Source organism: Lissotriton vulgaris, chromosome 3_1, assembly GCF_964263255.1.
Source record: "Lissotriton vulgaris chromosome 3_1, aLisVul1.2, whole genome shotgun sequence".
In the NCBI taxonomy this organism is placed as follows: Eukaryota; Metazoa; Chordata; class Amphibia; order Caudata; family Salamandridae; genus Lissotriton; species Lissotriton vulgaris.
This window is the reverse complement of record NC_141689.1, coordinates 497,270,308-497,286,359: the sequence shown is the minus strand read 5'-3', so window position 1 is coordinate 497,286,359 and position 16,052 is coordinate 497,270,308. Positions and strand designations below refer to the sequence as shown.

Sequence of the window (16,052 nt, the reverse complement as noted above, 5' to 3'; positions counted from 1 at the left end):
GGTGCCTTGCAGAATTTTGCAATAAAAATTGGTGGAAGACCTTTCAAAGAGTTGATTGTCATTTACAAAGCCAAATGCGTGTCTACGGCGATTTATGGTTCAGGGGTGTGGGGAATCGACTCGGCACTTTGAATACAACAGACCGAGAATCGTTTTCTCCGGTACCTCTTAGGGGTACCAAAAACCACCCCAAACTATTTTATACACATAGAACTCGGCCTTGCATACATTTCGGACATTATTAGGACGGAACCCATCCTTCTATGGCATAAACTCTGGCTGACCACTGAAACCGTCTTTAATCGCAACATCATATCCGACTGCTTACAACTGGATGGCGTTAAGCGTGTTAAGTGGCTATCGACAGTTCAAAATATGATGAATGACATAGGTCATCCAGAGTTTTTCAAGAACCCTCCTACCATGGAATCAATATCAAGGAAAGGGCTACGCAAAATGGTTATGGACCATCTAGAGAATAAAAGATGGAAGACGGAGAAACTAAAAAAGTCTGTCCTAGCCTATCAAAATATAACTCCTGAGCGGGGTCCACAATTATATCTTAACAGTGATATAAATAGCTACGCTAGAATGCTTTTATCCAGATTTAGAATGGGTTCCTTTTTTCGACTGATCACATTTCCATCTTGTAATGATTGGTCGAGACAAATCCTGCCTTGTCCTTGTGATGATGTGGCCCTCCAATCAAATTTGCACTGCACTTTATTCTGTAAATTTTATCATGTTCCCAGAAAAATTCTGTTAAGACCAATTCTTAAAGAGTGGGGATCCGTTCTTGTAGCGAGGCGTTTTTTAAACTACAAAGAATGGAAACCCCGAAAATAATTTTTACTCTAATTGAATTTTTGAAACTATTGGTGAAATTTAGAAATTCAATGAATTGACTGTATATATCTTTTTATATAAAAAATGTTTTAACTCATAGGGCTCTCTGAACTGTATAATCTTAAAAAAATCTTTTAAAATATTTATTGTATTTCTTCTGTATGAATATGATCATTATTTCCCCTTTTTTCATCAAAAATTGTAATGATACTGGCTTTTTTGAGATATATAGTGATATCTGTATGGTGATTTTGATGTATTTTAAATGTATGCTTTTATGATATGAAATCTTATATCGAAATAAAGCTTTATTTGAATTTGAATTTGACTTTATCTATGCGCAGATTCCTTACCCCAGAATCTCCCAAGTATCAGACTTTATCAGGAAGACCCCTTGTGAGCAGCACGCCTGCATGGCGACAGCAGGTTTTGTTCAGCTCCACGTGCATCGTCGGCGTCATCCACACAGTAAGTGAAGAACACTCTCAACTGGTGTGGAAACCTGCCCCTGAAAGGTATTAGCCCTGTCCCTAGGAATCCGTTTGCGGGGAGGATGGGTAGGTCAGTAAGGAATCTGCTGGGCAAAAGATGTTCCTCTGTACCAAACTTCTGACAGACAAACATCAAGTGACCAAGTGACGTGGATCACAGACAGAGCCAAAAGAGCAGAACCCCAACGGCAAACCCCAGGCAGAAATGACCCATTGTAATATGATTAGGTGAAAATGTCACAAGGCTAGTCCCCCCTTAGGGAACACCACCATAAGGATACCCATTAACCTCCAAGCTGCGCACTCACCAAAGGTGACTCAAGAATAACTATCCACCAGAAGGGAATCTCCACAGGATGAATCACAATTGCAGATCATAATATAGAAGCACGAAGAGGCAAAGTAGCTGATGAATTCTGTGCTATAAAATTACCAACTAATGTAGTATAACATAACAAATGAATCACTGCTTCAGAAGGAGTAATAGTTATACGCCGTTTCATGGTTCTGTGTTATTTTTGCATTGGCAGCATTCAAAGTGACATTGGGTCATTGACGGATTAGGAATTGCATTCCCTAAAATTAGGGCAGGTAAAGGAATTTGTCTGTGCCCGTCCGTGTCCCAGACGCGGCCAGCGCCAGCCCCCCTGCTGGTGCTTTTCCATCCACTGACAGGTCCAGAGTTCGCTACTCCCGTGAGGATCTCATGGCACTCAGTGCGAATTCCTGCCCCTGCAGGGATCGATGGGAGCTGGCTGATAACTCTCGGCGGATTTGCCAAGTATGCAAATTTCGCTTTCAGCCTACTCTAACTGGTCCTATCCAGCTTCCCATCGATACGTCATGTATTCGGGCTGGCTTGATCAATGCTAGATCATTGGTCAAGCACTCCAATGACATTTTTGAACTGCTAAGTGATAATGAGTTTGATCTTCTCTTTGTCACAGAAACGTGGCTCAATGAGACATGCAACCCAGCTGTCGAATTTGCTATTCCACGTGGTTTTAAAATCACTAGACAAGATCGCCCCTTAGGCAGAGGAGGTGGCATAGCAGCCATTTTTAGAGAAAAGTGGATTCTTTCTCTTGATCCTCTGGGCCCCCCAGCTGATGCTGAGTTGCTCCACTTTTCTCTATCTTTGGTGGCACATTTTACTTTAGGGGGAACTTTGGTGTATCGGCCACCTGGCCATGCAGGTAAATTTCTAGGGGCACTAGAGGACATGATAGTCCCACGGGCCTTGAAATACTCTAGATATCTCCTTTTGGGGGATTTTAATATTCATGTGGATCATCTTGATCTACCTGATACAGTTCGGTTAAATGATGCTTTTGCGATGGCCCAGCAAAAACAGTGGGTTAAGGCTCCCACTCATTCAGGGGGACATGTCCTTGACCTAGTATGCACTAACTTTGATATAAATATGACTCACCCTGAAATAGTGACCTGGTCTTACCATATGCTGATTAGGTTCACTTGGCCCTTATCTCGCCCCGCTGAGACCAATCATTCAGCTGCTCATACACAGAAAATTAATATAGATACTCTTTGTGATCAACTAGATACCTCTCGCCTTACACTTCCCTCTGAAATTGAGTCAGCCGTTAGTTCTTTCAACTCATGGATTGAATGTGGAGCTGCTGCTTCAATTAAAACAGGTCTTGTTTGTAGAGTGCGCTCTACCCCTTCCAAACCTTGGTTTTCTAACACTCTCCGCGATCTTAAGTCAGGCTGCAAAAAACTTGAAAGACGTTGGAGACAAGCCTATCTCCCCGAGGCTAAGAAAGAACTGAGGACGGCACAAAAGAGGTACTACGCAGCGATTAAATCGGCAAAAAGTCTATACTGCGATGGGCGAATAACTAAGGCTAATAACAATAGCAGGGAAATCTTTGCTATTGTTAAAAGCTTTGTTTCACCATGTGCTGCTCAACCCCTTCTAACCTCTTCGGCCAAATGGTGTGAAGAACTCTCTGTGTTCTTCGTGGACAAAATCGCCAAAATTCAAGACGATTTACTCACTGTTTGTAAAAATTTTCCATCCTCAATGATTATCCCACCCCCCATTATGCCTGTCCCTATGGATCAGTTTGTCCATTTTACTCCAGTTGATAAAACAGACGTTGTTAAAATTCTTGCTACTCTACAATCAGGATCCCCCTCTGACCTTTGCCCTGCCAGAGTTCTTGCGGGCCTGGCTAATACAGTCGGCCATGAGGTGACACACATTATCAACCTCTCTCTTTCCACTGCCACTGTTCCGGCATGTTGGAAGCAGGCCAAACTGCTACCACTTTTAAAAAAAAATGGCTTAGACCCTACGGTCCCCGCTAACTTCCGGCCCATATCACTGTTGCCGGCCCTGGCAAAGATATGCGAACAGGTTGCTTTTACACAGCTGGATAAATTTGTCGAAAGCTCTCAGGCTCTTCACCCAGCGCAATCAGGCTTTAGAGCTGCCTTCAGCACAGAGACGGCTTTAGTTGAAGTTTCTGAGGCTATCCGGGAATGTTTGGACGGAGGAGGCAGAGCGGCTCTGATTTTATTGGACCTCTCTGCCGCCTTCGATACGGTTCCTCACTCCCTTTTACTTACCAGATTAGCGGACATAGGCATAACTGGCTCCGCTCTGGCCTGGCTGACATCTTTTTTAGATAATAGGTCTCAGCAAGTGTGGATGCCACCCTTTGCCTCCTCTCCCAAAAAACTTACAACTGGTGTTCCACAGGGCTCCACCCTCAGCCCCCTGCTTTTTAATATATATATGACCCCTCTCATTTATCTTGCGGAACAGCTGGGAGCAAAAATTATGGCCTACGCCGATGACACACAACTTCTGTTCACATGGCCAAAAAACAACTTGGACACGTCGAGAGTTCAATTTTGTCTATCATCGGTCTTTCGCTGGCTAGCCTGTGCCCAACTCAAATGTAATGAGAGCAAATCTGAAATCCTGCTGTATGGCGCCTTTCCAGATAACTTTAGTGACTCTCTCTGGCCCACCGATCTCCCATGCCCCAAATCCATCGGTGGACCTGCAAAAAACTTAGGAGTTTGGTTTAATAATAACCTCAGATTTGAGGATCATCTAAAAAAAAACTTACTGGGATTTGCTTTTCTACACTCAAAACATTACGCAGATTTCTTCCTTTGCTCCCGAGAGAGGCCAAGGAGACGGTCATTCGCGCTCTTATATTATCCAGATTGGATTATGCGAATGGCCTCTTCTGCGGACTTCCGGCCTATTTGATTCATCGCCTCCAAGTCATTCAAAATGCTGCGGTTCGGCTGTTGTTTAATATACCCAGAAGCTCTAGTGTTCGTCAACCTCTTAGAACTCGTCACTGGCTTCCAGTTGCCCAAAGGATTTTATTTAAAATCCTTGTTCTGGCATACCGAGCAGTCCATCAAACTGGCCCAGCTTATCTAAGGAAAAGATTCTCCCTTTATGTTCCTAATCGCCCTCTCAGGTCAACCAATCTTCACCAAATGAATGTTCCAAAGTTTAAATACAGCAGGCTCGGTGGCCAATCCATCTCTGTCAGAGCGGCGAGAGCTTGGAATACCCTTCCTCTCCAGTTGAGAACATCCTCATCCATCATGGTGTTTAGGAAAGGCCTAAAAACCCATCTCTTTAACATCACTGCTTAATGGCTGTCTCTCTACTCTGGATTTACTCTGATCTGTCTCCTTTCTCTCGCGCCAGGATACTATTGTTTTAGTAACAGAGCGCGCTACAAAAGCCTCTATAATAATAATAATAATAATAATAATTAGAAATTGCATTCCCTAAAATTAGGGGAGGTGAAGGAGAGTGCGAGTCAATTGAGAACTGGAAGAAGAGGAGGTAGGATTTAGCGAGGGAAGAGGTGAATGCCAGGAGCTGTAGTCAGATGCATGTGGACCTCATGGGAATCTTCATACGGGTGTCCCCTAGGGTAGTTAATATTTGTAGTCACTAAGGTCCTCTCTCAGATTTATTCTGAGAGAGGTCCCAGGATTCTGAGTCTGCAAATGGGTTTCAGTATTGTTTGAGAAGATTAATAATTTGGCCTGTCAGAAAATGAAGGAGTAGTATGTTGTGTGAGAGAAAGGGGAGAGGATGTAGCCTAATGGCTAGAGCGGTCAACCTCAATGATGGGGAACCGGGATTAAGTCTCGGCAGGAATGCTCAACATCCCAGGATTCTGGGAAAATCAAAAACAAAAAAAAATGAATGGGTCTGTCTGTAACGCATCTGGTGCTCATATAAAGCGCTCCAATACCTTCGGGTCAAGTTTGGGCTATAGAAAATTCCCCCCAAAAATAAGTGTAGACTGACCACACCAGGGGCCTATCCTAGCCTTTGGAAGGAAATAGGTGAGGAGCCCACTCATATAAAGTATTCCCTAAAGCCTTGGGAATTTAGTTAGTACCAAGTGAGATATCACCATAAACATGTGAGGTCAGTCAAATGTAAGAGGAACCTTATTCATGGACCTAACTCAAACCGATTTATAAACATTAATTATGGTGATTTCAATCGAGTCATATGCCTACATGGTGCTTAAGTTGGAAATGTTCAGCTGGAGTTAGAGACGCAAATATAAATATATAAAGTTAAGCCAAGCAGAGATGTAGACTTCAGTATTTGAGTTACCCATTGAACATGTAAGTAAAGAATATTTACACCCAACACAGATGATTTACTGGTGCTTTAGTTCTTCCAGTAAAGTGCACTGTCTTCATTAAGTTCAGCAATGCTGTCTTTGCCTCTCGTGCACAGAAGGTATACATTAAAAGAAGTAGGATATATCAGGGGCCACGGTGGATGGACTATATTAAGTTTAATTAAATAAGTGCCTAAAAAAAGAGTTGTAACAGAGAACGAAAGAAACATCATGGGGGTCAGAGGGTCTTACCCTCAGACATGTTAGAAAATGAAACAGCAGTATTAGCAATTTTATAGAGGGTGGCCCTCACCACCATGGGTGGGTATGAAACATCAATGAATATCATACAGTGTGGCAGATAACCAAATGTTCATACTTACATTCACCTTGATCCATATACATGGGGTCGATATTGTGAAGCAATTCTACTCTGGGAGAAGGAGTTCCTTCACTAGAAAAAATAAATTGTGCATTAATATTTTTCTATTGAGCTAGCCAGAAATGGAATTTCATATTGTAAGAATTATTTTTTTTTCCACTTCCCCATTTGAAATAGTAACTGTGTCAAACAAGAATGTATAGTGTGTCCTTAAAAGGTCTTGGAATTATAATATGCATTAAAATTCTAAATAAATTCTACAGCATATGTACGCAAAACAAACTATTTCTAAAAATCCAATATTGTGCCTTACAATCTTAAAATCTGTACCAAATGTACTGGATTCCATATTCCAAAAAATATTTTTTTATTGATACAACAGAAGTAAGAATGCAATTTTGCACAACATTACATTCAAGAATCAAATTGGAAATCCCAAAATATTATATATTTTTTTAACATGGTGCTCACATCTCCCTATGTTCAGATTACTTAATAAAACTCGGTATTATTAAAGTAGAGCTTTTCACCTCTATAGGAATATGTGCCTTGATTCTTTGTGCCAAATAAATATTTTGAATCCTAACACTATGAACGAAAAGCTAATGTGCAATCTTCCTGTACATGGAGAATTTTTCGCACTTAACCATACATTTATGAATCCCATATACTGACACGCACACAGAGCAAGATAGCAACAGGTGACTTATCAAAAGATATAGATCCTGGGGCTGTTTATCTAGGGGAATGAGGTATAGAGATGAGCTGTGGAGAATTACAGATTCTTTATACCTTTCACTAGAAAGAGCTTTTGCATCACAAAGTGGAAATTCTATTACACATACACCAAGTTCCAAGCAAGTAAAAACTGGACATCAAGATGGGTTTAAGTGTAAAACTGTATTCAAATTCGATCATAAATAAAAACAGGTAACCCATTGGTACAATAACAGCGCACCCCTAAGCCACAGACCACCTAAGTTTCACCCTCCTCTAAGAGCTTTCTCTAGATGTTTAAAGGATCCCCTCTACTCCCATACGGAAATCCCTTCTTCGAATCAACTAAAAATGTGTGTTTATTTAAGATCGGTCAAGTAGTCCCAAAGAATACATGCTACAAAAAGCCTGAATGACAAAATTGGGGAAACTGATACCATGCACATCCATGAATTTGATCCCAGTTTGCATTAGTACAGAGGCATATATGTATCCTTAAATGAAAATAACACCCAACAATGACCATATCTAAATATCACAAATGTTTAGGAGTGACATGTAATGGTAGAATTTGCCTATGAACAAGTTACAATTACTTTAAGGCATGAGTTACAGTTACTTGAAATAAATCTAACTGATGAAGTTCAGTAATTTCGGTAATATAAAACGTCGGGATTTGATTAACATCGTCACTTACCTATAACGTATATCATATATATATATATATATATATATATATATATATATATATATATATATATATATATATATATATATATATATAACATATGGTATTAGATGGAATTCCAGCCAGTGTGCATATCGCTAAGTCGGAAACTTAATGTTAATGGTATAACTTATTTTTCAGGTCTACAGAAGAGGAGAAACCATGCATTTCTCCACAAGAGTGTATAGTGACACATGATGAGGTAGCTATTCTTATCATTGGTAAGAGGTGTGAGTGTATATGCATTCTGCAAGATGTTCATGTTCCCTTGTGTTCAGCTTTCAGGAAAACCAGGTTACCTACTGAAGCATAGAGAGTTGGTTTTACAGAGATAATGCTAAGGTATATCGATTTACAAATGCAGTTACATTTAGTATTCCTATAAAATAACATCTCTTTATAATGGACATCTTCTTATCTTGCAGAGATGGACGACAATCTGCAGACCTCCTTGATACCAGAAGTGCTGAAGCAGAGCTTGGTGTCCTCTGTCTCTGTTTTCCCTCTTGTTTTATTTTATTTTCCCCACTTCTACCAATGGTTATCATCTCTTAGCAGATGTGGTCGTTGGTGAAGATAGTGAGAAATAGCGAACATTGCTTCTGGTGTATTTTTTACTATGTTTTCAAAGACCTGCACGAAGCTGTGCCACCATGCACTCTTTGATCTGCCCTTTTATCCCCAATAGAGTACTTCGGTCTAGTGAACTGAATCTTGCCACTATCCCCAGAGTTAGATTGACTAGACAGGGTGGACAAAACTTTAGGTTTCTAGGATCTAAGCTATGGAATTCTCTGCCCCTCCAGCTTCACCTCTGTAATTCTTTTGGGACATTGAGGAAGATGCTTAAGACCTATCTTTTATAGCTTTTGGGTCTCGAATTTTCCTTTCACCACCAGCACTGGGAAACCCAGTTGGGCTAGCAATGCGCATTATTAAATAAATAAATAAATAATAATCCTGTTCACAAAGTTAGTGCAAAATTATCACCTAGTCCACTTTATCGTCTAATCTAAGCAATAGAGTCAGGCACTCCTCAAACTCAATTGTTAGATGTAATATCCAAGTTACAGAAGGATACCAATTTGTTATGGCCTGAGAATAAAGCTTTACAATCAGAACTACTTGAAGTTGAGCAAGAAATTTGGTGCCAGGCACCAAGAGTTTAAGTCTCGCTCAGATATATAACTGTAAGCATATCCATCATACCTGTAGCGCCTTTGGAGAGGCTTACAGGGGGAATCAAAGAAATTCACACTATCCCTTATTCACTTTAAATTTCAATTTCTATGTAAAATAATGGCTTTTCTGGGTGGCACAGCCAAACTGGTGTTTGTTTTGCCATAGTTAGGTGAGAATGCTGCTAAACTGACTTTTCGCTTTGTGGCCTGGCAAGATGGCTGACAGGACGTAGTTCCCTGCAGCTGCCGGCCGGCCCACGTAAAATTGTATATCATCCCGACTCCTGGGCAGCTTATGCCCTGTAAATCTGGGGTCATACTACCAAATTGCCTGGTGGGCATGTTGTAAGGCACTTTTAGAGTGGCTTTGGTTGTGTTTGAGGCTCCTGGCTGAATGGTTGTCGTGGCATATGGCAGAAAGAGGATCTGCTCATTTCAGAGCAGACCCCGTGCATAGTACGGGGCCTGGATGGTGAGCGGGCCTGCCCTTAGGAGACCAACTAGAGTCGGCAAACTTGCTTGGGGAAAACTAAGATGCCTGTGGGCTTCCTACCCCGGATCGGTGGGAGCAGGGGTGACCGGAGGTGAGGCGCCTTAGCGCCTGGAGCCGGACACGGCCCAGGATGGCCCTGGTGTGTGAGGGCCTTGGCAGATTGCTAAGGTGCACAGCGAGCTGCCCTTGCAGGCAGTGAAGGAGAAGGGAGTCCCGGCCCTGGTACTGGCATGCGATCGACGAACGGACCACGCCTGCAGTCTGGGATCTCCCTGCCACCACTTGGAAGGGGGGCCTCTGTGGGACTCCACCTAGTTGGAGCTTAAGGAGGCCCGGAGGTGAGAGTGGGGCTGATGGTTGCGCCAGCACCCACGGCAGGGATTGGGCCGAAAAGCACTGGTCACAACGCAGCATGCCGGAGAAGAAATGAGGATCTCGCTTGGGTCAGGCAGCTGCATGCTAATCGACTGGATGGGAGGACTTGCTGGAGAGAGGCCCGCGCTGCAGAGGTGCGAGACCTGGCGGCCCTTGGAGAGTTGGGCTGCATGTGGGAGTCCAGTCTCACCCTTTGCGGCCTACGATTTTGCCGTTCCCCGCTGCGGGCGTCGGTTGGATGGTTTATTGCTGCCCGAGGGCATTGGAAGCATTTTGGCCCCAATTAGTACTCTGCTGTGGCTGGGGGCTCTGGTGGGAATTTGCATCTCGGAAGGTGAAACAGAACAGCGCTGGGGAGACATCGGACCTATCCTGGGTAGGCAAGGGGATGAGGGCATAGTTGGCGGCACCACAGGTGGCTTCCGCGGCCTTATGAAAAACGCTTGCTGCTCAGGTTGAATGCTGGCAAAGCTTTGTTCTGCTGGCTTTTAGGGTCAATGAGCTGACCCCCCTCCTAACCCCTCCCCGGGCAAGGTGCGAGCGAGGGCCCCTAATGTGGAGACTATAGCTGGGAGTCTTCCTTGTGTTGAGCATGGGGCAGCAGCTGGTTTCTCAGCACTCTTCATGGGGTGTTGCAGCTGGGTGGATGACCTCCTAATAAGAGTGGGTACTGGGTCCCTGTGGTGCCCTGTCTAGCCTGAGTGGAGCCCCCTGGTAGTTGCAAGATGGGTAAGGACAGACAGCTGAGGGCCTTGACCACCAACATCATTACCAAACATACTACCCCTCGGTAGGTGTCTCAGCGGCTTGTTCGACAGGCAGGGGTGGAGTCGGCTGCGGCTTCTCCAGAGCAGGAGGGTGAGCCCTATTGTGCTGATCTTCTTCCAACCATTCACGGGTCATGAACAGCTTTGGAGTCCAAGATAGAGACAGTATCTATTGGTGTTAAGTTACTTCGAGCTGATCTGTGTAAATAGGCTGAGAAAGGGACAACCGTGGAGGTGAATATCGAAACGCTCCTAAGTGAGGTGGCTTTGAAGCAGTAGCTGTCCAGGATGACCACAATCACAGGGGAGATAAAGTTTAAGGTGAAGGCTGCGGCTGGTCACTCAGTCAGTATTAACTTTATTCAGTTTCAATTTTTAGAAAACCATAAAAGTACATACATAAAATATTAATACATTTCTGCAGAGAGAATATATACTGGTTAAGTAATCAAAATGCTATTTGATTAAAATGGACATGATCATATTGAAAAGGAAATAAAAACACCAAGTTCCACTTATAAATTCTTTCTATGTCGGATACAACATTTTAAAAATCTGGCAACATTTAATTCTAAATAGTCCATCTCAAGAAGTTGGAGAACCAATATGGCAGGGCGACATTGGCGTAATCCGAGGTTTTTTAAAATTGGAACAATGTAACTGATTCTATGCTCCAGGTAAAATTTACAGAAAAAACCCAAATGTATAGTAGATTGAGAAGAAGCACCATCACAGGGGCAACACGGGAGCAACTGTGACCAGGTATTAACGTTAGGAAATGTGACTAGCCGAAAAATAATGTGTAGCCTAAACCTCGTTAACAAAAATCTGTCGTAATTACTTAGGTTCCAAGTTAAATGAGGCTGGATCAGCATGGTAGATTTAATCATAAGAGCATGCTGAACCGACGATTCGCTGGCTTCTATTGTCAAACGGATTTACGCTAAGTGAGTGAAGCACATATTTTTCAATGTTTTCCTAGAGATCGAAAGCCTTTGTTGAGGAGTAAAATATAGTTTCTCTAGGCCCATATCATAGAAGAACCATTTGATATATCTAAGCCAGCCTATCTTATTATTGTTTTCTAGCTGAAGACAATCCCTTACAATACTTTGGGTGAAGGCAAGTTTATCCGAAGACCAGAGATGGTGCCATAAGAGTATGGGCTCAGCCCTTATGATGTCAGTAATATAAGGCAAGCCCAACTCTAGATGGCATCCAAATGTAGAAGAACCTTGAGGAACGGCAAGCAAAAACGTTAGAAAACTATTTTCTATTTTTTGGAGGGTTTCTACCTGAACATAACCCCACCCCCCTGCCCCGTATGTAGCAGTACTGATACATTAAGCCTTGTAAATATGTATCAACTCTTCAGGCATCCTTCCTTTCTTCCAGTCTGGTTTTAGGCCCCAGAGTTCCACCATAGATAATATTCTAGTACTGGGACACTTGTCACTATGTGCGACCAAGAAATCACAACTACTGTTTTGCTGTTTTGTGGATTGCAGCGCAGCTTTCGACCGAGTTCACCGCGGAAAGCTATGGGAAAAACTTAGCAACTGGGGCATACCACAAAATCTTTTCAAGGCAATAATTGCCCTGCATGAGGGGACCTGGGTACGCATCAAAATCAGCCAAACGTCCGTACCAAACAAGGTTTTAACCAACAATGGCCTAAAACAAGGGTGCGCTCTGGCCCCTTTACTCTTTAATATCTACACAGCCGATCTGGGGAAAGCCCTGGAGGGGGCAAATCTATTAACACCAAGGCTGGGGAATGTGAGGCTCCAAATCCTCCAATATGCTGATGACATTGTTATTATGGATCACACTAAGATAGGTCTACAGAAAGACTTAGAAGCGCTGCACAGATTTAATCAAAAGAACAACCTCCTGGTGAATCAGGAGAAGACCAGGATAATAATCTTTGGGAAGTACCATCGAAAGAGGAAAGCTCTATGGCGCCTAGGTGAGTTGCAAATCAGAACTTGCAAAAGCTATAATTATTTGGGTCTCAGGATATCGGAAAGGGACAATCCCTCAGCCCATTTGAAATATTTGAGAAGTAAGGGGTCCAGCATTATCTGTAGCTTGAGAAATCTCAATCAAAGACTGCACAGCCCAACTGCAGAACCTATTTTGAAAGTCTTAAAAGCAAAAGTAGTGCTCTCCCTCAATTACGGCCACCTAGTCTTTCCTGGTACTTTTACTAAATTCCTTACGAACCACCAAATCTCTGCATATAAAAAGGTATTAGGCATCCCGCAACAGGCCAGGAAAGCCAGAGTAAGGTTGGAGCTGGGACTTACCCGTCCGGACATTACCTGCTTAGGGGACATAGTAAAATATTACATTAGCACCTTGCGAGCTCCAGTAACATCCTTAAAAACGCAAATTAAAATAATTTTTGAAGAAGGCAGGTGCAGTTGACAGCAGCCACAAAATTGTTGGAAATAGATGTGCAAAATGTGCACAACTCAAACATCCTAGTTGCCGCATGGAAAATATCACTGAATAGACAAGCCAAGAAAATATCATATGAAAGAGATCTGGACAGCTTACCCCATCAATCCAATCTCCTAGCACTGGACATCTCTTATAAAGTGGGCAAACCACGGCCTTATTTCGAGCAAGAACTGTCAGTCCTGAACCGTAAAATAATTGCTTACATGAGACTTCTGGCACTGCCTATTGTGGATTTTAACCAAGCCTGGACCAGGCAGGACAATTTAGTCACATGTCGACTTTGTAATTACCAAACTGAGAAGTGGCTAGGGGCACAGCAGTAGTTTGTTAAAAAGTTAAAGTAGATTGGTAAAGTTCGTGAAGGTTGGGTGCTCCACCAGGTAGCGTAACCGTCCAAGTACGCTGAGTAAATGAATGCTTAATTAGCGCACAAACATCATAAGTGCGTCCCTGCGTCTGGGCACACCTTTTGATTCGTCATGAAAGACAGACTCCGTTATTTTTGTTTGGTTGTTTAATCGTTGTTTTACGAGTTCAATAAATTCATTTATATCATGCTTTCATTTAGTGAATATTTCATTTAATATCCTCTTTTGATAATTTCCAATACACATTTGTGGCCAAAAAACACAAACGCTCCGATGCATTTCAGGCTTGGCCCTTTCTCAAGGAGCTCTGTTGGTGAAAATAATATAATTGAAATACACAATAATATATGGTATTCATCACACAAAGTAAACGTATAAAACAAGCAAGCTGATTCGATGTGGTTTTTTAACAGAATAAATTCATGCTCAAAGTGTTGGTATATGGTGACAAGGTAACATTGTGACAAGCTGAACATATATAATTCAATTATATTATTTTCACCAACAGAGCTCCTTGGGAAAGGGCCAAGCCCGAAATGCATCGGAGCGTTTGTGTTTTTTGGCCACAAATTTGTATTGGAAATTATCAAAAGAGGATATGAAATGAAATATTCACTAAATGAAAGCATGATATAAATGAATTTATTGAACTCGTAAAACAACGATTAAACAACCAAACAAAAATAACGGAGTCTGTCTTTCATGACGAACCAAAAGGTGTGCCCAGATGCAGGGACGCACTTACGACTTTGTAATTACCGCCGTGAATCCTGGCTCCATTTGCTGTGCTGTTGCCCTAAGTTAGCCAGTGAGAGGCACCGACTAGTTCTTCCAATCTGCAGAGCCCATGGTCTTGTACGATGCAGTGAAGTCTCTGATTTGTGTTTCACTGCGAAAACAGCTCAAACAGCAGCGCGGCTGGGGAAATTTATAGAATCAATCCGAGCCGCTTTGCTGCATTATATGGAGACACAGAAAGAAATCATTTAGCTAACAAGAAAGGGAGACTTTGACAAAATGTTCTTTTAAGTCTAAAACATTTGCACTTTACAGTTAGTGAAGATACAAATTTTAAGGTTTTACGTTTTACCAGTTTGTAATAACATTCACAGGATTTTAGCTTGGTTCTTTTTTTTTATAATGACAGTATATTGTAACAATTTTAAGTAATTGAACAATAAAATTATACACTCAACTCTTCAGGTGCTCTTCTTCCCAATCTCTGTGTAAATTTTACCAGGGCCATAGTTGATTTTAAAAACTGCAATTTTGTTGCCTCAATGGCTTTTTTCCAAGTGCCCTTCTCGTCTATTAGGACTCCAAGGTACGGATAGGTGAGGGAGTGCTCTATACTGGTATTGTCAAGGTAAATTATAGCCACAATTTATAATGAAGGTTTTTTTAACATTAATTTTTAGATCTAGATTTGACATGAATGAATTATATCGGGACAGTAAGCGCTGGAGTTCAATAGGAGTGCAGGCAATAATCACTGCATCATCCACGTAGAAGAGAGTGGGGATCTGTCAATGTTGAATTAAGGATAGGTCCTTGGCCCCCTCCAACATGGCTACTTCTAGACCGTTGGTGTACAAAATGAAGAGGAAGGGGGCCAATACACAACCTTGTCTGACTCCCCGCTCAACTCTAAACGGTGCTGTCAGCTCGCCACCGTGCCAAATGTAACTCGTGCTGTGGAGTTCGAGTACATCTCCCGCAAAAATTTAACCAGCGTTAGGTCAACTCCCAGTTCTTCCAGAATAATCCATAGCTTCGAAGACCCACACAGTCGAACGCAGAGGTAAGATCAACGTAGGCCAGATGAAGACTTAAAACCTGCTCAATGGTACCCAGGCCTTCCCTCAATCCATACTGAATATCGGATATGATCTTGTTATCTTTGGACCAAGACTGTAGTCGTTCTAAAATGATATGCCCCACAGTTTTTCCAAAAGTATCCATTCGGGAAATAGGACGATAGCAAGTTGGATTAACACGGTCGCCCTTTTTAAATATTGGTACCAAAATTGATTTTGACCACAAATCCAACAGGCCAATTTTGCAGGTTGCTTCTAAAACCCTAAATATTATTGGGGCCCAGAGATCTGTGTTAAATTTATAGAAGTCAACCGGGACCCCGTCGGGGCATGGGGCTTTTCCCCCTTTACTGGCTCTTAGTGCGTTCTCGACTTTGTTTAAAGTAAGTTCCAAAGCGAGTGGAAAGGAGGGGAGGCTATTAATGCTTCGGTTTGTCCCCGAGTAGGGCAATTCAGCGGGCGGGGTATCCACATCCCAAACATTTTAGAAAAATGAGCAATCCATGACGGTTCATCTATTGTAACCTCTATTTTATTTGAGTCACTAGGACCTGACAAAAATGGGGTATTTATCACTTTCCAAAAAGCGGCACTGTCTTTTAGTCTGCAGCATTTATGTAATTCTGCCCAAAGTTCCTCTTTTAGTTCCGACTTTCTTAGTCGTATAGCTTTATGATAGATTTTCCTGAATTGAGCTATTTGTTTTCTATCTCTAATCGGTGCCTTAAGAGCTTTTTTCAAATTTTAATAGGCTTTGGTACAGGTTAAGCATG

General features: G+C 42.2%; 1 protein-coding gene across 1 annotated transcript in view; it reads right to left on the bottom strand.

Moving 5' to 3' along the window:
• Nucleotides 1–16,052, bottom strand: part of ARSB (arylsulfatase B) — a 268,316-nt gene that overhangs the window by 34,520 nt on the left and 217,744 nt on the right. Inside the window, exon 6 of the mRNA XM_086960741.1 lies at nt 6,370–6,440. Coding sequence (XP_086816867.1) covers nt 6,370–6,440 — 71 coding nt within the window. The remainder of the gene's footprint in view (nt 1–6,369; nt 6,441–16,052) is intronic.